At 36.1% G+C, this 24732-nt stretch overlaps 1 protein-coding gene across 1 annotated transcript; it reads left to right on the top strand.

The window, feature by feature from the left end:
* Positions 1-21731: 21731 nt before the first annotated feature.
* Positions 21732-24526, top strand: LOC129259980 (alpha-(1,3)-fucosyltransferase 7-like). Its single transcript, XM_054898087.2, has one exon. It carries the CDS (start codon positions 21896-21898, stop codon positions 23150-23152), a length of 1257 nt encoding a protein of 418 aa, XP_054754062.2. The 5' UTR covers positions 21732-21895; the 3' UTR covers positions 23153-24526.
* Positions 24527-24732: the final 206 nt, after the last annotated feature.

The raw sequence follows: 24732 nt of genomic DNA, 5'->3' as shown, positions 1-24732 counted from the left end.
CGGAATAATGCAGGTGGAATACCGGTGAATATGGTGTAAATTAGACGCGGACTTAACCAACTATTATGTGCACAAAGACATTACACATTTGATGCAATTAGTACATGTACCAATTTATCAATCAAAAAGGTAAACGTCTGACAATGACTTGCCATTCTTTTGTATGAGCCTCCACCACAGTGACAGATAATCAATAATTATAATCACCTGCAATAAGCATAGGACAAAAATGTCAGTATCGATTTATTCGTCCCAAGAAAATCAAGAACCGATAATATGCAATGTCTGGAAATAACTAATTTATATTGGCCAAAAACTTTAACTATCATCGCAAAGATTAACTTGTTAAGTCTTAATTAATACAGTTTCTAGAAAACACCGGGAACGTTATCAAGTCGTTTTTTTTTAATTGTTTCTTAAATATGTTAGGACAAAGAAGAGTGGAAACGTTAAAAAGCACGCACACCAGTGTCTAATAGTGTTATCCACCATGTCACAAAACTGTTGAATACCTGAAATGAACAACAGCCAAGGAGTTAATGGATTAAGCATGTTGAATTTAAAGTTGGCACTACATTCGAATATGAATAATTTCCCGATCCTTATTAGGACTTTGACGATCATACATCAGCCAAATGATGGGGTATGGACAGTCACCCTTGGCGAATCATCTGAAATAAGAATTTCTGATTTTCTGCAGATACGTGATAAATTGCCAATCCGGAAACATCATTTCAAATCAAAGAAAATTATTTGTTATAGATCACAACTACCTTCCTTTTCGAAAGGTGATAGCTTGCCTGATATATCACTGTTAACGAATGATGTTTCCATTCATATCTCCTCGTGGGGGGGAGGTTGTCTGCCATTTATCGGTTTTACCTGTTGGATGGCCTTGATGACTTGGTTCGATGCCAAAAGGAAAGTTAGGCAGCAACTATCTGAGGAAGTCTGGAAGTCACAAATACATTTAGCCATCGGGTATCCTTTAACTGCAAGGAGATTACATCAACGACCAAAACAGTCATCTTGAGTAGAAACATTCCCTTTCTTCGGGAAAGGCAGCATGAATAGAAATACTGTGTGGTAAAATTGGCGGTAATGCAAAAGAGACAATCGCCACCTTCGACACATCCTTTCTATTTCTCATGAAATGGATTTGACCAGTTACTAGTGCACTTTTGTGGGGGTTGTGGCGTACATATTTAACCGCGAATGACATTTGGTAAAACGTATATTCAAATTCAGCATGTTCAGTTGACCTTTTACCAGTGTCATGAATACATTCGTATTGCTACATTTTGCTATATATATTTGATATGTTGTCGTTTGAAAAACAAATCCTTGTCACCCAATAACACTTCAGGTACACACAACCCCCCAAAAAACAGAAATACGATTCATTTCACTTTGCTAGTCTTAGCAAGTTGAGATGTCAAGTAGGATGTACTATCGTTTTTTCTCATTATTTTGAACACCGTACGAGGGGTAATCAGTATGCCCCACTCTCAGTCGACACCATACCTTTAATCTTGAGGTATACGGTCCCCGCCTGCAGCGGGTGAACCCTTGGGCTGACATGACCCCGTAAGACAAGGTGCGGTTTGTCGCGAGGGAAGTTCACGAATAGTCACATATTTCATTCATCATCATCATTACCAGAATCACCCTGCCATCGGCCCAAATACCCACAATTATCGGAGACCTTGCTACAGTGACTGATGATATGATCATCGCCATGTGCACAAAACTGGTACAAAAGTGTATGGAACATAAACATGATAAAGATTAGAGTTACGTCCTGGAGGACTATATCATGTAATATAAAAAAATGTCAAAAATAATGATCCTGTTATTGGTACATGGAAACCCTTCTTCATCTAACATGTTAACATACAACCATTCTGAATGGCACAAAGAGCAAAGCATTAACATACATTGCTAACAACATAATGAATGAAAACTCTTTCCCATGTATAGAATATTTTGTTGGAGATAGGCTTCCAATATTCAAAAATCCACACATCGGCCAGTAATTTGTTACGCCTTTGTCACAATTATCATTTCGGTCCTTCAACATCTTCGGAAGATCGGTCTAGGTTTTCCTCCTTCGTAACATTATAGGCAAGTTTTAGTTATCCTTTAAAGCCAGGTATCAAAAACAAACCTTCCCATTCTTTTCCAAATCTTGTTCAAATTTGTATGAAATTAGGCTCACCTGAGCCCAGCCCATTGACAGTTCTCATGTGCCTGATAGACGTGCTGGAGAGCGACCTTCTGCTTTTTGAGGACCATCTGAACCAAGTAGGCCTAGATCCATTCCTCTTGAGGCGTAAGGTAATTGTTCCCTCTGCGACGCAGATTTATCTCATGTTTACGATGCGTGACATTATACAACATCATCAAGAGCTGATACTAATGTGTCTTATGACGAAGTATGGATGTCTCCCTATCGGGGTTTGCCCGTCAAATTTCGTTACTAAACTCATTTACAAGTAATATATCCTTTTAAAAAAGTTGTCTGAATCTAGATCACGGGAATAAATTCGTGTTAACTCGTTACAAGTTTCGAGGTGTGACTCATTCGCCCACGACACACATCCTCGATGAATTTCATACAGAAGAGGGGTGTTGCTACATACAGTGTTATATATGTCCCCAATTCTCATCATAATTATCTTTAAGCACGATGAGATTAGCAAATTTTTTTCAGAGGGGGCTTGACTACATAATCTGATCTCAATTCGATAACATGGATACTAGACCCTATACTCAATACTGAAGAGTTAAAAACGACTCGGAACTTATTTACTAGTATCCTCCCGTTTCTTTCATTATTCAGTTGTTTTGTTTGTTTTTCACTTCTTACATGACTGTCTTCAAAATTCAAAGAGGCGATAACCCCCTGCCTTCCCTGGGGCGCAGCCTTTGAATTCAAATGTCATTACGATAATTATACCTTTATGTGGACCTTCCTACGAAACGCAGGTCAACATCGGCTATTTACTACGCCTTGAAGACTGGCCGTCAGTCCCTTAACAAATTTTCCTTCGATGACCTTCTTATGAAAGCTATGGGTCCTTTGGAGTGTGTGATATTTCATTAGCCAAGCTGTATGTACAAATTGTTCTTTGAACGAACCCTACGTTATTCGACTTAACCTGATGAATATATGCCAGTTTACCTTCCTCCCTTTCCTTATCTTATTTATTGAAAGCTGAAAAACAAGGAAGCACGACATTAATGTATCAACGCATATTTTGAAGAGATTTTAGATGAAAGTACTATTTTGCTCCCCGCCAAAGCCTAGATGCACTTTTGTGAATGACCTAAATTCAACACTTTTTTAGTCTACATTGGATATTGTAGAGAGGCGATAAAGGATGAATAATACTCCGATTATACCATTGCTTTATGATAATTAGCGTAGCAATCTTCTTCATTGAATGTTTTTTCAATGATCTGGAGATGTAACATTTATCGTGTAATGTGAATCAAGGAGCTTCCTCGTTGATTAGATTAACAGGCCATCATATTATTTGATTCTTTCTCATGTGTATGAGGTTTTACCTTTCTTTTATACACTTTCCCCAATCTATAGACCACAATAACGAGTAATACACATTGCCACGTGCATACATTTCGGAGTTGAAAGTAGGATAATCTGATAATTAAACCGAGGTTCAAAGTAAATTAGATTTTTGGAACACACTTTAACAGAACTGTAGAATGCTGGGTGTCATAAAACATTTTGCAAGTACATTGCAAAGATAATTAATTTCATTTAAATTCATTATATTTTCTTATTTCTTATTTCAATAAACAAGTATTTGGACAATTTTTCGTTGCAACATTAAGTAACATTACTTTGTGAGGAAAGGCTTCTAATTTGACAAATGACTCCCCATAAAAGTGTGGTCCAAGATAACCCCACAGGTATCTAAACCATGGCAACAGAATATCACACTTTGATGACTTCAGGTCGATCTTGGGCTACTCGTTTCAATGAAGGTTAATTTTGATTTATCAGAGCTCTGCCATATCAGTCAACTAGAGTGAAAAGAGAGAGAAATTAAAGAGAAATCGATGCCCAAAATGAGAAGTTAAAGAGGTTGTGTCTGAAAATAAAGTTTGAAATTTAATTGACATTCAACGCAACTTACCTGCTAACAACACCGGAGATTACGGCGACAAAAACGGCGATACATAGTAAAATCTGCATGCTTGCACGGGCTTCTTAGCTCAGCTCCCGATGCGGAACACGTTCAATATTCTCTTACTCCTGGTCAGCTGTTGTCGGAAGAGACAGGGCAGAAAAGTTTTGAGATATCCAAGTAAGTACAGAATGCCGACAAGTTGATCGGACCACGGACAGTGACAAATGAGCGAAGGCCCGTGCGTCAGAGTAGCCCGGCGTGTTGCACCTGTTTCGAGTAGATTTCAAGATGAACGGATAAAGAAAACTTTTTTCTTCGAGGCAGACGAATAAGTTCGAACGATTTCTCAGCGTGTTGCAAAAGACAAACTCCAATTTGGGGTTGTCATTAGCAACTGTGTAGGTGACAAGGAATGGATTTCGTAGCGAGATAGATATTTTGAGGGAAATGTGTGATTTGCTTTCACACTTTGACGAGAATGGGATAATGGTGGAGGGGTAGTTGTGGTGAGATTGGTGACAGTTGTGCGTCCTTGCTCTGGTTGACGGTCGGTGCGAAAACAAAGCAGTTGACAAATTTCTGTCTGACTGCACTTCTGAACAGCGCACGCCTCCAGTCTGCGGGTGAGCAGCGCGGTGGTGGTGTGTGCGTACGACAACCTTTTTTGGTCTGGCTTTGGTCCGGTGATGCATGTTGGGAAGGGTTGGGGAAAACAAACTTGAAGTTTGTGACATCTTTACGTTAGCCTATACATATATTTATGAAATAAATCATCACAGACATTTTGGAATATGTGGAATATTCATCAAAAGCATATTAGTCCAAAACTTGCTCCACTATTATCAGAGAAGGATCGTGTGTGGGAGGGAGAGAGAAAGAAGGAGAGTGGATAAGAGGAAAATAAAGAGGAGTGAAAATGGGTGGAAGAAAAGAAAATTAGAGAGAGGGAGAGAGAGGAATAGAGGCCGGAACGCGAATAAAAGGAGATTGGTAAAAAAGAAAGATACGGGGTTATCTTGAAAAAGATAGATCGTGATCGCGCTGTATATATTGCGGCGATTTATATTTTTTATAAGGTGTGTGTGCCGTCGTTTAGCTAAGGACAATGGTTGCCACAACGTTTAAAAGCGAAATGAAAAAAATAAATAAATAGGCATATGACGATAAAGAAACGTCATGCAAAGGCAGTAAAATATATCGACATAATTTGAATAACCTTTTACAATCCAGTTTTCATTGTCCCTTCTCTCTAAATTTAACAAACTTACTCTTTTTCTTTTGCAAGCATCATGTCAGAAAGAGATTTAAATGTCTGGTTATTCTCGCATTCTTTTCATCAGTAAAGTGATATATTCACTTTCGCTTTTTCGGGGGGTAATAAAGCTTTTGATTTATTTAGATGTTGCTTTTGCAAATCTATTACATTGACATAAGATTTTTTTTTAATACATGAGATTGAGGGAAATATAATGATGCGAAGGTGGTGGTGGTGGTGGTGATGATGATGATGATGGTGATAATGGCGGTGGTGGTGGTGATGACGACCGTACTATAATTATTATTACTATTATGATTATTATCATTAGTTAATCATCATCACCACCATCCGGCATCATCAATGATAATGATAATACTGATAATAATGTAATAGTGATTATAATATCAATATAGTAATAGCCATCATCACTAAGCACAAGAGTAGTCATGAACAATTTTCTTTCAACGCTATACAAACTACACAGTAAAAACGGCGTTTATATGAAACTTACAGTACGCCTAGTTGTTTATTGTTTAAACAACCATGCTTAATTTATTGAGAATTAAATAGAAAGCAAATAAACTGCCGTTTAAGATTGAAAACAACTGTTTGAACCGTTTAAACGACTACTGTAAGGTTTATGTAGTTAAGAGTGTTAAAATAAACAGTTTTTTTTTACTGTGACCGCCACCCCGTCACTCCCATCAGCATTCTGCACCACATCTTCATCCATTTCTTTCTTAAAACTTTAAGAAACATTAAAACATTGTTTAGATCTCCGGAAATGAATATAAAGCAAGTGTATTGACTACCTAACAGAAGGGACAAGAATTACGTAAGCTAATAGGAGACGACATTATTAATGACCTGTGATCACCGCTTCCAGGTCAATTATTAATTAGTCTATAGTGTCGATGAATAGGCCGCGGGTAAACATTGAGATGTTAACATCAATAGGGATTAACGTTGATCAATTATTTAGGAAAACCCAAATTACAGGAGTACATTGTAAAAAGAATAATGACTTGATGTTTCAGGTTCAGGTAATTTCAGCTATTTTAGTTTTAGCTAGTTTACGTGTCTGATCCATCCATGGTTTGAAGCACAACAAGCATTGTAATGCAGAGTTATTTATCTTTTTTACTGATAATGTAAGAAATTCAGTCCCGCTTTTGGGGTATCTCGTTGAGCATAAAACACGGTCAAACCGCTCCTTCATGCAGTCAGGTCAGTCGTCATAGTTGTGCGCTAGTTACGAACAGCACCCGATAGTGGAGTATCACGGAGTATGCCGCTCTTTGTCCAAAATAAAATGCCAGTGACATGAAACAATTACAAATTATTTGCATATATTTTTGCTTGAAATACTTTTACAACAAATAAAGATAATGAAATAATGTGGGCGACGCCAACACATAAAGAAATTTCTTAAGAATATAATTCAAATTTAGTGAGGGGCAGTTTTTTACTTCGAACTTTGGTCTTCTCTGTCACTGATCCATTATACCTTTAACATTTCCTAAAATTACAGATTTTGTACAATTTACAAAAAAAAAAATTTCCTATAATTACAAATTTCCACAGAAATACTTAAATTTACCCCAGAGCAAAAGTGTGTCTTCCAACCCTTTGTGCTAAGAGAACTGACATGACTGATGAAAGCGATAATTGTTCGAAGAATCTACGTACTTTTTTTCCCTGAAATATTCACCCACGGTTGAGAAATAAAAATCCTCGTTGATCTTCATCCTTCCATTTTGCATTTGTAATTGCGTCTAAAAACGAGGCATGATGTAATTTATATTCCCCTGTAGTACACAGTTCTATAAATATACACAGCATGGCGTGGAAAGGACTTTGCCGTTTCGACATAATGTAGTGGAATGAAAAGAAAGAGTGATTAAATAATTGAAACAAAATTAATGAAAATAAACCTGAAAAAAGGATAATTGCTAAATAATTGATTGAATTAAATATTATCCAAATAAATGGCGAAATATTCATTAAAGTATACATCCAAAGAAAATTCACGAAAGTGATGATTATAGACAAATTATATATGAATGGAAAGGTCTTGTCTTTTTATACACAAATATGTCACTAAAAAGTCTTATTGATGTCGTGGAAATGCAAGAAATGAAATTATTAGAGACCATTCTAAGCCCCCCAGCCGCCCCCAGACCGACAGTTCACGCAGTGAAAACAGTCGAGAATAATGACGTCACACAATAATCGAGCTCATCATCGCATCCCTCAGCTCTGTGCATAATACACTGAATCACCTTACTGACCTCTTCAATATCTTCCGAATTTACCGTTTTCTTCATGTAATGTGACATCCGAATTCTGTTTTCGACAACTTCAGACTATAAGGGAACCAGAACTGTTTTATTTTGCCCGTTTTTTATTGAATTGTGAACTGGAAAGATCGATTTTGTCCACTCGACAGTCTTCGTTGTGTTGCTCTACTAACTATTGAAAAACTCCAAGCTGCACGGTCCCATTCACTTGCTCCCGATGCATGTTGCAGGCTACGCTGTTTGATCCAGTCAAAAGTCAAGGTAAGCATGTTTGGAAACTGTACTTGTTCTGACGATGCATTCAGGTCAGATGACAGATACAGATCTGATATAAGTTTAGAATCATGCATTTTGGCATAACTACTATTAAAATTAAAAAGTTTTTATTTTAGAAATAATGTTTTTGCACAATTCCACCCAAGGGTTCATTACATGCCGCCACGCACAGAAAAATCAAGCCATAGAAGTCGTGTGTTGTGGACCCAAGAAGTGAGATCCCAGACGCCTCCAGGCTAAGCACGCGCGACCCACTAGTTAGAAATCCACTGCCAAACGCGGTTCGTGGTGCGAGGTTAGTATACTTAATACGTGTGAGTGGCACAATTCCAGCAGATTTTTTCTTCAGATTTCTAAAACTGGTCAGGACTCAGGCAGGCGATTAAATTATTTAGGAGCACTGAGTGGTATGGACCATGGCTGAAAATCTGCTGTTTCAGAGGAATGTTTAAGTTTTTATTATACACAGAATTATATCACCATGATGCCGATGTCATGAAGCCAGACAAATTTTCAGCAGTGATTACCCTGATTCCTGGCCAAAATCACTCACACGTATTGCGAGGTTAGTATTAGTATACTACTAGTACGTATTGCGAGGTTAGTATTAGTATACTAACCACGAACCACGTTTGGCAGTGGATTTCTAACTAGTGGGTCGCGCGTGCTGGGATCTCACTTCTTGGGTCCACGACTTCTATGGCTTGAATTTTCTGTGCGCGGCGGCATGTAATGAACCCTTGGGTGGGCCAAAATTAGAGTCTGGTGTTTCTTTCTGATTAGAGTGTTGCTGCATATATGTATGCGTAATGCCTTCAACAATGAAGATAAATGCAATCTTTGTAATGACACAGAGACTCAGAGAGCACCGTACCTCAAGTGATGTTCGTGTAGTCTCCACTTCACTACTGGAGTACTGCTACAGCCTACACACCTACCCGGGTAGGTGTGGCGTACATGTACGGTAGTGTACCGGTAGTGAAGTGGAGTGGGGCCTACACAAACATCACTTGAGGTAGAGCACCAGTGTTCTGAGTGGAACTTTTCAGGTGTCTAAACCTACTATCATTTGTTGTTGACCGGGAATTACATGCCACCGCACGTCATCAATCATCACGATAATTAAATTCATACTTTGATTTGATTATTTAAACTATTTCTTTTTTCTCTCTTCTACACACAGATCTGCACAATTGCTGACTCTGGTGACTTCTGGTCTCTGCTTGCTACCTCAATCTGGGAGATTCCATCATGTCCTTTTACTATGATTTGGATATAGCCATTTTTTTCTTCACTCTTTCCAGGACCTACGGTTTGCAAGTTGTGGACCGATAATGATACAAAAGAAAAAATTTCTTTATCAATCTTGGAAACAATTTTGAGCACAGTTTTGGAGAGAACTAAGAAATTTGACTTGGACAGGAATACAGCTTGTCAAAAATAATAACACACAATTTAAAACGAAAGAACAATTTTAATGTTACTAGGGCATTTTGCGAGAAATGTTATACTCAATCACACGTCCCAAATCAAGGGTAAGTCCTTTGATTAAACATGTAGTTGAATTGCGATTGCAACTCGACCTTATTACGCTTGAATTTGAATTTAAGACTTACGCTTGATTTGCAATTGAACATAAGTTTCTTGCAGTGCCCCATAATTATGTTTTGTTATCAGATATTTAACGTGCTGATTTTTCTCGAAAGGTATAATATATTTGTCCTTTTAAACGGTATTTGAATATGGGTACGCCTTTTATTTGTTTTCCACAATATTTATTGCATGTATGAACAGAAGTGAAATATTTATTGTGAAGCACTGTGAATGTTGTGTGATGGTTCATCATTTTTGTTATAAGACTGAAAGCCTGGTGGATGTGAGGAAGTGGCCTGGATGAAAGAAAAGTGAACATGTGTCCAATTACTGATTTGCATATTCTAAGACAATTTAGTTTCTGGATAAATTTTGCTATGCATTCCCTACATTAAGAGTAAAGGAGAAGTCCACGCAATCAAAAATTCATTTGAATTTAAAGAAAAATAACAAGATATTACAGGAAATTTCATAAAAACTTTGATTCAAATTTATATAATTACTATTTTAACAGTTCCGTAAATATAACCTATTGTGATCAGATGAAGAGTTTCCTATCGTCAAATCTGCAAAGAATAAAAAACAAAATGCCACAAAAAATAGAAACGAATGTGATGTGAGTGACAACTCTAATTTGCATATCATTGTTTTGTGTATATGACTGTTTTGAGTAAAAACAACAAGGGAAATCATTCTATTCAAATAATTTTTAGTTGATGTGGACTTGACTTTTAACTTTACCCCTCCCATCCTAAATAAGAGTAGAAATAATCTAATCAAGAACTTGAAAATCAAAAGCAGCAATTAAGAAGCAAAATTTGATAAATACAGGTCTGAATAGAATTTCACAAGAAAATAAAAAGAGAAAAAAAAAGATGGGTAGGGACGGGGAAGGAATAAAAAAAAAATACCCAGAAAAAAAAATCCGAGTTTCGAACCAGGGTCCTCGCACATGACAAAACAATGGCCAACGCATTTGGCCACAGACCATCGCCCTAACAGAAACGCATTTTTAAGATATATGAAAGAAAGTCCGCTCGCCGCTGTTTCCTAATAATGCTTCGGCAATTCAACTGCAATTTCAGTCATTTCGCGATGGATATTGCCGTGTTTTTTTTGTGGTTCCTGACTTTGCTACTTAATGAAATTTCATAATTTTTGTTCAGTCATAAAGAAGAATGTCTATGCTTTATATTGACTATAACATTAATGTGACGCAAGTGTGATTTCTACGTGAAAATATGCTTTGTTTATTCACATATATTTCTTGAAAAAAAAAAAATCTAAGCTAAATATCGGTTACCAAAATACGTTAAATGTGCACTTTTTTTCACTATTCAGTAAATTCAAACTTTTATCTATATAACAAGACCAATCTTAAGAGGAATAAACAATTCTAAGAGCAAAAAACGCTGATTGGAAAGATCGTCTCCAATGGGCTGCTGTCAGCTCAGCTGCTCACTGCTCATTGTGTGACGTCACTCAGCTGGAGCTCGCAAGAGGACCGGTGGAAGGCAGAAATATGGCATGAAAATAAATCATTTTTGAGAGCTGATTTCTGCAATCTCTGATCACTATTTTGAAAAGTGAAGTTATATATCTGATTAGTAATACTTCCCCTTTACAATGATGACCACATAAAGTCATTATAAAATACTTTTGATTCTTTGGATGTATACTTTAATTAAAAAAATATTGCGGAGGAGTAAAAACACAAAACTTGTCAAAGTACATATCTTAAATTTCAACGCGTCATGTAGTGAAGCACCCCCCCCCCCCCCCCCCGGTTGTCCCTTTCCCAGAAAAAAACCTTAAAGGGAGAAAGCGAGGGGAGAAAGTTGCATTTTCTTAAAGGAGAAGCACACCCTTCCGTGGGTTTTGATTTAAGTAGAAAAATAAGCCGAGAAAAACATAATCAAGATGGTTTGGCAAGAATCCATAAATAATAACAGAATTATGGACCTTTTGAAGGTTGTTTTTGTGACGTCATATGCAATCAGCTCCCCTATAATCATGTAATGTAATTTTAGTTCGATAAAATGCAATATTCTTTGAAAATTGAAAACATATTTCCCTGTGCATTCATTATCATTAGACACCTTTTTCATCTATTCTATGAGAAAACAATTATTTCAGCCATCATAAAGCATTGATAGATACGAATATACATGACTTATGCTATTGCTTTTATATATATATATTTTTCGGAGATTCCATTTAATTTCCCCTCCCTGCACTGCAGCTCCTCCCTTTATCGTGTCATAGGCCTACCAAATCATCATGAATTGATTGATTGATTTATTTATTGATTGATTTTATTCATAAGGCATATCACAGACAATATGAGATACCATGAATTTGAAGAATATCTTGACAGGATAACCCATGAAAGCCGAAAGGCTTATTTCCAATGGGGTCCTATTGATAGAATAAAACATTAATATATTGTAACACCTAACCAAAAACGTATAAACTACGAAAAGTACTGGTACATTGTAAAAAAAAGACATATCCATCAATCAAATAATTTGCAAAAACCTGAAGCAAACAATAAGCAATACGAATATACATGACTTATGCTATTGCTTTTTTATATATATATATTTTTCGGAGATTCCATTTAATTTCCCCTCCCTGCACTGCAGCTCCTCCCTTTATCGTGTCATAGGCCTACCAAATCATCATGAATTGATTGATTGATTTATTTATTTATTGATTTTATTCATAAGGCATATCACAGACAATATGAGATACCATGAATTTGAAGAATATCTTGACAGGATAACCCATGAAAGCCGAAAGGCTTATTTCCAATGGGGTCCTATTGATAGAATAAAACATTAATATATTGTAACACCTAACCAAAAACGTATAAACTACGAAAAGTACTGGTACATTGTAAAAAAAAAGACATATCCATCAATCAAATAATTTGCAAAAACCTGAAGCAAACAATAATCTACCTTATATGAAACAAGATAACATATTAACATACTGTACCCTACATTATCTACAATCATGACCATACTAGAAACCAACTGTACAAAATGTGTGATTTACTGTAGTCGAGTAGATTCCAGTTTTAGGTGCTTCTTTAATACACTCTTAAAGTGGTGAAATTTTTTAACAGATTTAACTTGATTAGGTAGATCATTCAAAAATTGGATGTCATTAAAATAAAAAGTGTTCACTATATGACCGTCACGTTTTGGTAATACAAAAAAAATACTATTTTTAGTATCGTACCGATTTGATACACGGGTGAAATTATTTTTTATGTAATTAATGATCGAATATATCCGAATAGAATATCTTATGCGCGTGGTGCAATACTAATTGTTCAGATCTTTGATCTACATGGAGTAATGGTTATGGTTATGTATTATGTCTGCTTACTCTAAAATAGAATGAATGGAAGGTCAAATTCTCCGAGCCTCTTTAATCACGTAAATTGTTTGTGAATGTGGCATAATAAAAAAAAAAATCATTGAGTTTTTTTATGGTGAATTTACAAAAGACACTAAGAGAATAATAAAAGAGCAATGAAGGTCCGCTCAGACGTTTCTTATAATATTCTTCAGCATTTTTCTGATTTTAAAACTACCTGATGAAACCAAATTAATTAGGATCCCCCCTCAGCCTCCGTCCACAAAGATTACCACCGGCCTAATAATATATCATATTGTAGTTTTTATTGTGACGTCACTATGTCTCGCAGAGACAATCAACCTTGTATATTGCACGATATGAGGGTCGTCAAAGCCTACTATCCCAGTTTCATATATTGCTTCTGATTTCAAGGCTGTAGGGAAATCAAATCAATGCTCGAATTTAGATCACAGAAAGGGAGCAAATTTGCGACTCGCAGGTATTCTCGAACTAAATCATTAATACTATTACCACAGAAATATGAACGGTGCATTGCGGTATTTGTTTTATGTTATGTGTACAGTTGGTTAAACCGTTGTTAACTACATATATGTCTGCATAGGATGTCACCCACTTGTCGAGTGGAAAAGTCAGACCTCTGCATTTTCTATTAATTACAACATTATTTCAATCATTATCCTTTTGAAGTGGTGAGGAAGAGAACAGCACATAGACTGACGCAACCGGAAGTAGTATAAGAAAAAAAAAAGTGGCGCGCGCAGTTGATGTCTACTATCTTTCCTACGAGTTTTCGAAATGTAAAATGACTAAGTACATGAACTTTTACATTGCCACTTGTTTTACAACAGCAAGGATCTATAGATATTATAATATTCGACTTCTATGGAAAAGAGTTCGATGAGGAATTACAATCATGATAACAGGAATAAATAAAAGATGACAAACATGATAAAAGAAAGTTTTCAATTGTCTAAATTTACCAAGTTTTTATTTTTTTGTAATAATCCCATGCATTGCAGAATGGAAGCGATTTACATTTATTTCAATCTCTCGGCACCTATCCTTCTTCATGTTAATTTATTATTTCAGACAATTAAAAGCAAATGTTTAATAATAATATATCAGAAACTGAATGAAACAGAACGCAACTGAAAATTACGGTAAAATCAAAGGTGAAATGTAAACAAGAAATAACATGTTTACAAAATGTATAATTAACAATTAAAAAAATGACCCATATTCTGAAATTAATAGGAAGCCAGAAATGTCAATATTTTGTTTACATTGTCGTAAGTGTCTTGTTTTTAATGCACTCTTTCCCAACCCTTTAATGGTAAAGACAACTTGAGAGTCAAATGAGCTGATACATTGAACTTATATACTGTTTAACATTCATGTCAAATTTGGCTTTCCATAGTTAAACCACAGCCTGAGACCAGAGTTTGAATTATGACTGACTTCAAAATATACGGGCCTTTGAATTTAATTTAATTTAATTTAATTTAATTGTCCATAAAGGAAATTCTTTTTTTTTCACTGGTTTACACACATTTAGATACAATTTACATAGTATATACACAGAACAAAAAAAAATGGCAATTACATGTCAACATAAAGAAATTATTTCAACTCGGGTATACATGATTCACGCAAAATTTACATTTCACAAGTATTTGAATTACAACTGTACAAGTCAAGATGAAAGTCTGGTTTAAGAATTATTCATATTGTAAAACAATTATATTTTGTAATAATCATCGGCAAAAGATCAGTAATGGATAGAAAGCTGGTATGCATGTGCAATGTAATTGTAGTTGATACTAAGGGATTTACATTGTGTAGTGTGTCTGTTTCCAAAAGAGAACCTCTAATATGAATAGTCAACATTTATCCATTGTGATTATTAAACAATCCATTAAACAAGAGTAGGGTACTAATTACAGGCGAGACACATACCTTCGGAATTGAGCGTTAAACATGTTAAAGTGATGAATAGCTTTGGGGACAAATGATTGTCTCGATCGTACAGAGACGAATGCCTGAATTGTTGAAATAAAGTAAAATTATCGTTGAGTGGGTGAGTGGGGTCGATCCTTCATTATCTGTTTTAGTTTAGAAGCGACTCTGTCTAGGTAGAGATCATCAAGGGAAGGTAAGTTTAACCCTAATAAGCTTTGTACTGTTTGTTTCTTGGTTGATGTAGCTTCTTCAAATCACATAGTGCTGCATTGGCAAAATAGCACACAATGTTATACATCCGAACACTCTGATTGATAATGACCCGACAGCAAATGTGTATGGTTCTACGGTGGACGGTGTTTGTATTCTGTTAAAAAAATCCAAGCATGAAATAGAGGGCGTAAACCACTTTAATGTAAGAGGATGCACTTGAGCAGAAGGCAACACACCAGTAAATATTTCTCCATAGGATCATGTGTTAAAAATGAGATTTGATAAAATCACTAAAAGTGCATAAGAGTGGGGAAAAAAGGAAAAGAATGGGGAACAATCCATAGTTACATCTTTACACTTACCTTCTTCTCTTAGTTTGTTTAAGGCTTTATCATATATACTTTTACTTATGTCTTTTGCACATTATCAGTTGTTCCCCATTCTTTTCCTTTTTTCCCCACTCTTATGCACCCGTTTATTATGCCTTTCTTTGTAACCTGTTTGACCCACCTCTCGCTAATTCTCTTGTTATTCATCTCTTCCTCATACCCTCTATCCCTGTTTTGTTCCAGATCCTGTTTGATGTTGCCTGCCTCATTTTCTTAATCCCTCTTGGCTTGAGGTCTTTTACTGGCCTTACTTACACTATCTTCCCTTTGTGTCTGCCTACTCCTTTTCTTTCATCCCCTTCACTAACCTGATTGGTCTTCTCTACTCACTAATGCCCCGTTTGTCTCCTTGGTTCTAGTGTTGATGTAGCTTGTCTGTGGTCTATATTATGGTTGTTCCACTTTATATGTTTGTCATTTTGCCTCCGACGAAGATTCTGTAATATAGGATCGAAAGCTTAGGCCCCTTTTGACTTTCTAATTTACTCCATTGGCTCTCTTTTATTAGATAAGCAGTTTTCAGCAGCTTCTTTTTGCCAATATAAAAATAGGTTTCCAGCGTTTTGTTCTCAAAGGGCCCCCGTTGCAGAAAAACTACTACTCTGTAAAAAATGAAGTGCTAATTTAGCACTTACAGTGCTTGTATAGTGACTGCACTACGAGTGCTGATTTTCTAGTTTAAATTTGAACTAGACAATCAGCACTCGTAGTGCAGTCACTATACAAGCACTGTTTGCCATCCAAAGGTATATTTCATGGAATCCGTGATTTTGATTGGCTGATGAGCATTGTTTCCATGGTAGTTACCATTGGATGGTAGACTTACCATAATAGTCGGTTTCCCCCCCCCCCTTGGATCTGCCCCTGCACCCCCCCCCCCCAGCAACTTGGCGTGACTGAGATGTTACGGAGATTGTCTTGTAGTTTGTCATGAAAGATTGATATGAAAATGGTTCCAAAATATGCTATCAGAACATATCAATAATGATAAAATGTTTATACTTCACACAGGACAACTTCATATAATGAGACATTTTTTTCTGACTCACTCTGTATACACACACACAGAGAGAGAATAATATGGTGATTATACTTTTGATGATAGGACCTAATATTCAATTCAATTCAATTCTTTATTCCATTTCCATTCAAAACAAAATACAAAGTAATATGAAGTAATACAAATCAAGTACACTTTTACAGACGAGCATTCTTACTTCGTAAAACAAAAAACAGTATAATATTGAGTATAAATGGAAATGAGGGGGGTCCACTAAAAAGCAAAGTGTGGATCCCCTTGGAAATGAAGAAAATATAGTCGACTTATTCATATATTATGCGTATATATACAGGAAAGAAAAAAGAGAAGGAACAAAAAGGTCGAAATCATATTGATGTAAACGTAACTAAACAAATGCAAAGCTATTCACAAAAAGAGGTCTTCGCTGTGAAGGATATGTTGCGCAATAGAAGAAAAAGCAGAAATATAATTTTGCGTGAACTCATTCTAATTTCTTATTTGTAGGCCTGATGGAGGCCGGTATGGCCGAAAGCTTGTTGGATCAAACGTTACGTGGAGAGCTACGTCTCACTCATTATTAGTGAATTTCAGCTCACCGACGCGGAATGAATCATCGGCGCAGCAAATGCATTGAAAATGCAAATCAAATCACAATGAAGTCTTTGTCGACGATAGTTGAATCAGAACAGCAGACTCGTTCGACGAAAAATCACAAATGTCGTTTGTACGGACAAAACTGCGGTTTCGATTCATCAAACCTCGACAAAGCCTTCGTGTCATAAAGGGCATTTGACAATAGATTTTTCACATTCCAAAAAGCGTCTACGTAGCTGTTGCGAAAACTCCCCATTCAACACCCCAATATAATGTACTTCACATATCAGTATAAAATGAAATATATATGTATATATACATATATATATATATATATATATATATATATATATATATATATATATATATATATATATATATATATATATATATATATATATATATATGTATATATATATATATAAAAGAGGCAAAGAGGTAATGCATTGAGTTCCAACAAAGTTTATTTCCAAGTCCAAATTTTCGACGTAAACCCACGTCTTTTTCAGAGATACAATAAAGCTCACAGTGACAAGATATTGAAATAATAGATGCATTCATGATTATGGTAGTCATGGAAACGCGCAGGTTAAAAAAGCATCACCATCATGAATGCTATTGCTTCAAGCACCTTTGTGCTTATAATAGCTGGCCCCTGTATTTTACGGAACTCATTATATCACATGCTTATGTATGTTTTAATTATCAGTCTTTTCTGTATTATTTACAATGTATCTCTTCAATTGTCACATTTAAATTGTATTCATTTATATGTTTGGTATTATGTGAATATGTTAATTTATCATTGATTTGTAAATAAAATGCAGAAACTCCTGCAATAAAAAATATAAAAAATAATAATAATGAAAGCATACTTGAGGCGCAGGCTGTAAATATTATTGCGTGAGGACATCATTGTTATGTCATAATCATGATATATAGGCCTTTATCCATTATCTTATTCTTTTCATGCACTTTCATGATTGTGGTTGCGTCATTAGCAAGTGATTATGACATAACAATGATGTCCTCACTTACGCAATAAACTTTACAGCCTGCGCCTCAAGTATGCTTTCATTATGATGGTGACGCGTTTCCATGACTACCATAATCATGAATGCATCTATTATTTCAATATCTTGTCACTGTGAGCTTTATTGTATCCCTGAAGAAGACGTGGGTTTACGTCGAAAATTTGGACTTGGAAATAAACCTTGTTGGAACTATAACAATGCATTACCTCTTTGCCTCTTTTATCTCATCTGTGACCAACACGCGGAATGTAATACCGTCATATATATATATATATATTAATGAGGCAAAGTGGTAATGCATTGTACTTAGTTCCAACAGTTTATATGTATATATATATATATATATATTATGAGAACTGTCTTTTCACGCACATGCCTTCCTGAAGCCTCATGACACAATATGAAGCCTCTTTTTCACTCATGGACAGAATACTTACATTATTGATGAAAAATATCATTAGAAATGTGCAAGATAATGAATGCCTTCATATCTCACCCCTCGCTCTCTTTAAGATCGAGAATTTAGATAATATTACACAGTAAAACGCTGTTAAATTATCTGTTCACTAATTACGAACCTTACAGTAGTTGTTTAGCGGTTTAAAAAAGGCATAATTTATTGAGAATAGAATGTATTAAATTGAAGATTTTAAACACTTATTTAAACCGTTTAAACAATTAGTGTAAGGTTCATTTAGTAAACAGAGTTGTATAGGATTCTAACCAGCAATTTTACCGTGTATTATTAAAATCTTAATGATTTACTCGTGTGTGAAATTTATATCCGCCAAAGAAATATGTCACATACGTTATTCCAAGGATATTGTATTATTATCGGTATCAATGAGTATGTCATGTGTCATATCATATTATGCTTGTATTATACCGTATGTTGTGATGAATATTAAAGGTGGTTTTCACTCCGAAGAAAAGTACCAGAAAAATTAATAAAAATATTGGTGAAGGTTTGAGGTAAATCCATCAAAGGTTAGAAATATATTATCATTCTTAAGTTTTTGATTTGTGACGTCAAATATTTGTTTTTGTCCCGTATAACTATTTGTTGTTGTTGTTGTTGTTGTTTTTATTTCCGTAAGATTGAAAATATACAATGTTACAAATTAAAATGTACAGTATATACAAGCAAGATGAAATAAAGGCTGATAGCCCATATTCAGATGCAACTATAATTGTTGCTGCTGGTCTTACATGGGGCCAGTGCAATGTACGACAATTAATATGACAAATCATAACATGAAATAAAATCCATTGATAATGATATAACGAATTACAGAACAAAACTAAAATAAAACAAAATAAAACATATATGAAAAGAAAATAATATATACATAAACATAAACAAGAGGTACAACTTAATGTTAATAAAAACTATAGTGTGTAATGTTCATGAAGGTGATTTCTAAAAATAGTTACAGTGGGAAGTTGACGCAGATTAGTGAGAAATTTATTAAATGCTGAGGAAGCTTAGTTTAGGTAATGTAAGCATGATAAAATTTCGGAGGGAATATGGAAGAGATTTAAAACCGAATCTGTCTGTCAAATATTCTGGGGTCAAGTTATTTAATACTTTATAAGTGAAGAGTAGGAGATGTATTTTTTGCCTGTCAAATAGAGTTTGCCAGTCAAGGCGGCTGTGAATTTGATCCGTTGAAGTATGAGAGTATGGGTTAACATTGGTTATTATCCGTCCAGCCCTGTTTTGGATAGCAAAATTGCTATCTATTTGTAAGTCCTAAATTTCTGCGACAATCATAACGAAACTAGTTTAGCGGAATAATTGGCGCCGCACTGGACTCCTAGCATTACGCGCCACCACTCGCCTGTTGGGCATGTTGGGAGGCAGTTTGGGCCCCCGTTTGGGCCACTGCACGCCACGAGGCACCCTTTTTGGCGACACTAGGCTCCACAGCCGCTTTGCGTTGGCGCGAACTGGCACCAACTGGCGCACACTGGCGACGGCCAAGTGGACTCCTAACATCAGGAGTAAGCATCCCCCCCCCCCCCCCCCCCTCTATGTGACACTCGTTGTTTTCATTGTGTTGAGGAATTTTGCTATCTATGTTTGCATGGGCGGAGCTGATGATTATCTTTTGTATTTCGGGGGACGCAACAATAGAAGTCTCCCATGTACAATGGATAATCCTCTGACCCACTGCCCCTGTACGTGTATCTAACATTATTAATTAATGTTTCTTGAGAAATTTCCGGGATGGAGACCCGTTTAGACCATACAATTTTTACCAATCGTGTTTAAAGCTTACACTTCTTTTGCAAAGATATCCGTCCGACACAGGCCCCTTTTCCGCATTTAGCAACTACATGATTTTCTTGTTCTGTCGCTATGCACTCTCGCATATGATTAATTGAAATCTGTTTTCTAATTAAAAGAAAACACTTTCACCTGATAAAAATGTTATTAATGGCCGATCAAGGAACCTGTACCCACTGCACACTGCAGCGTATCTGTTTCAAAGAAGCAATAAGCATATACCAGCAAGAATTTTTCAACAACGTTGAGTACAATATGGTTCCGTATGTTTCAGTCGGGCCCACTCGTATTAGAATGGATCTGAAATCACGGCACCATGGTTGCAAAATGAGAAATTTCCGGGATGGAGACCCATTTGGACCATACCATTTTTACCAATCGTGTTTAAAGCTTCCACTTCTTGTGCAAAAATATCCGTCCGACACAGGCCCCTTTTCCGCATTTAGCAACTATATGATTTTCTTGTTCTGTCGCTATGCACTCTCGCATATGATTAATTGAAATCTGTTTTCTAATTAAAAGAAAAACACTTTCACCTGATAAAATGTTATTAATGGCCGATCAAGGAACCTGTAACCACTGCACACTGCAGCGTATCTGTTTAGAAAAAGAAATAAGCATATACCAGCAAGATTTTTTTTTAACAACGTTGAGTACAATAATGGTTTCGTATGTTTAAGAATGGATCTGGCACCATGGTTGCAAAATGAGAAGCGGATACCCCCCCCCCCTCCCCCCCCCCTCCTCCCAGGTTAAAGGGGAAGATTATCGTAAAAATAGAAAGAATACAATAAAAAAAAGATGGTGAAGGTTTAAGGAAAATCCATAAAAGATTTTTTAAATTATTAGATTATTATTATTTTCATTTGTGAAGCCTGTGAGCAGCGTTCTATATAAATATCATGAGTTAAGAAAATCCATGAAATATCAGTTTCTCAAAATAGTAAATGTTTTTCTTATACCTTCAGTATATCAACAGATACATCACTTTACACCTTCTCCTGAAAGAAAAAAGGTATTTTAGTCATCATGAACCATTATATAATTGAAATTCATACATTTTATATTACATGAAATATGAGGCAGCTGCTCGTTTATAACGTCACAAATAAAAAAAATCTAATAACTTTCTAAAACTTTGATGGATTTTTCTCAAATTTTCACCACAATATATATTTTTTTTCTGGTATCTTTCTTTTCTGGTATACAACAAACTTTTCACCAGGGTGAACTTCCCCGTTAAGTGCGCATCGTCTCCAACCCGTATGTTTTATCGAATTTGGCCACTCCATATATTACTCTTATTTCAGCTCACTAATCAAGTCATTTTACCCACACGCATTTGCCACCTCATTACCAACGTTAACACCTTCCAGTAGGAGCTTTTTATCACATATATTCGTTCCCCTCCTGTTGCTGAGATGTTTTGTGCGAAAAAGAGTTTCTTTGTTGGTACACTGTGGTTATGTATTCCAGTAATATGGATTGGCAGTTTACTAACCGATCGGTTTATAAATCCGAATCCGGTTAATCACATTTTTGTGGCAACTCGTAGCGCTATGAGAGGGAAGGACAAGGTGAATGTGACAGGGGTTGATTCTCGTAAACCGTGCTATAAAGTGGTTTATACTTGGCTGGATGAGCGTGACGAGTTCCACGTCAAACTACTCTTCAAGAAGGTTGGTAGGTTTTCCTGTCCCGGTCTTTCTTGTGGCGTGCAAATAGAGCATGGACGGAACCTGACTGAACTCGCTGCAAGTGATGTCGTTTTTCTCTTCTACAAACACAAGTGGGACTGGCAAGCAGTACTGAAGCATCAGTCCGACAGGCAGAAATGGGTATTTTGGACATCAGAGAGCCCACGGCACATCCCTCCGCGTCGTATCATCCCTCCACAAGAATATTCAAATAGAACATATGATTACATCATGTCATTTCGGAAAGGAGCATCTAACGAAGACGCCTACCTATCTGAGGGTGGATATGGTTATTTTGATGGAACAAGGCCCTCTGTTCAGAATGATGATAACAGGAATTGGGCAGAAAATAAAACAAAATTAGTCGCTTGGGTAGCTTCAAACTGTTACCCTGCAATGCTGTCCTATGATCGTACAGGATTTGTAAATGCTTTGGCCCGTCATATTAGAGTTGATACGTTCGGTCACTGTGGCTCAAGGCCCTGCAAAGACATAGCTACCTGTGGCCTGCAAGAATACAGGTTTTATCTAGCCCTCGAAAATTCGGAATGCCAGGATTATATCACCGAGAAATTCTGGTACAATTCACTCACCCTTGGTCTGGTCCCCATCGTGTTCGGAGCTCCGAAAGAAAACTATCTAAAAGAAGCTCCACCGAATTCATTCATATTTATCCCAGATTTTCCATCTATAGCGAAACTTGCGGCCTACCTTGTTGAACTGAGTGAGAATGATGACCTGTATAACAGATACTTCCAGTGGAAGAAAGAAGGGTCAGTTGAATCTTTTCTCCAGTATTCTAACTTCGAACCTGAATCCCTTTGCAGAAATGTCGTTCGTCGAGTTTTAAAGGATGAGGAGATTGAGTCTGATAAAAAAGAAAGGAAGCATGTAAGGAAGCCTGTGGTGGACGACTGGGATAAATGGTGGACAAAGTCATGCAAATATACTGTCACTGGATTTCCTATTCCTGATAAATAAGGGTCTTACTTTTCCTTTATTATTTTAATTTCTTCCACCTTCTTCATTAAGTAGGAAGTTTGAAGGGGGAATTGAAACTTGGTAAAGGATGATTCTTTTGAGAAAATAGGTTAAACAATAATAAGTATGATACTCCCGTGTAAGATACCTATTGATGTTTTGAACTGAGATGCCTAATACTTTAGATATTCAAATTTCACATAGTAAGATCAACTTCAAGTCGTAATGATTTATCCGAAACGTGGCCAATTTGAAATCACCATTGGAACCATGCAAATAGGTCGTTTGTCCAGAGCCTATAGAACGAAAATGATGTTTTGATTAACCAATTTTTACTAAAGACTTCTTGGTTGTTCATTGTCATGAATGACAATAGATTTTCTATGTTCTTGAATCCGTCGTGTGTTGTAAAGCGAAAACTTGCTAATGTCCAAAGGTAAAGACGCCTTGCCGGAAATCGACCACAGCTTTGCATGAGATCGGACGCCTTAGACAACTCGGCCACGGAACCCCACACTTTACTCACACAATTAAGATCATAATTATATTCATACCCACACACAGGCACTCATGACACCTATACATATTGCACTCACCCTTTTATTACACACACAAACACACAAAATGCTTAAAAATATAATTACAACATACAGACACACTGACGCATATGTACGCACCCCCCACACACACACACACAGCTTTATTTAGGCCTACTCCCACAAGCATGCATTCCCTGGGATGCATTCATTAACTCACTATACTCAATCACGCACATTCTTACTCATTTAAACTATAGGCACTACCACACCAAAGAGCACTGCAATCATACATCCCACTTTAATTCACCTCCTATATCGCACACATGCATTGAACTCACACCCTCACACACACACACACATACAATAATATTTCATTTTTCTGTCATTAGCGTTCCTCTCATAATACCTATACAACTGACTTTCAGAGATTCATATTTTCGTAAATTGATAATTCTTAAAGGAAAATGTCGTAAAAGGGAGGAAACAATATTTGCTTAGCTTTCTCGTGGCAATTTTTTTCTTCCATATTTAGGGTTTACTCTGAAAAGGATGGTTATATATTCCAAACTGATAACTGATAGGTACTAGATACACAGTACAAGAAGAAAAGGGGGATTATTCATGCATATTTTCCACTTTTGTGTGATTGATATTGTTTAACTATATTTTAAGAATAAATGTGACTTTGTTCATGGACAGAAGTTCATTAATATTTTGTTTCTTCTTTTTTCTAATTCAAACATAACAATTTCAACAATAGATCATGTGTATGATTTTTTTTCCACCCAATACCTATAAATTAATTCGAATGAGGTAGTAGTAATAAAGTTGCTTGAAAGTGAAACGGTATAAAATTTGTCATTAATTTAGTCTCGATATAAATCATTGTTAAAATAAGCATGCATTTCAGTAAATTCTGGGGTGGTACCTAAAATTGGTCATAACAAGTTCAAGAACCTATATGCACCCATTCAAAATGACTAATTCAAAGACTGGCCTGTGTGAATGGGGGTGTGCATGGATGCCTATCTGCTAGTATAA

This window comes from Lytechinus pictus, unplaced genomic scaffold (genome assembly GCF_037042905.1).
Source record: "Lytechinus pictus isolate F3 Inbred unplaced genomic scaffold, Lp3.0 scaffold_19, whole genome shotgun sequence".
Classification (NCBI taxonomy): domain Eukaryota; kingdom Metazoa; phylum Echinodermata; class Echinoidea; order Temnopleuroida; family Toxopneustidae; genus Lytechinus; species Lytechinus pictus.
Note: the sequence above shows the minus strand (reverse complement) of the source record. Positions and strands in the feature narration are given on the sequence as shown.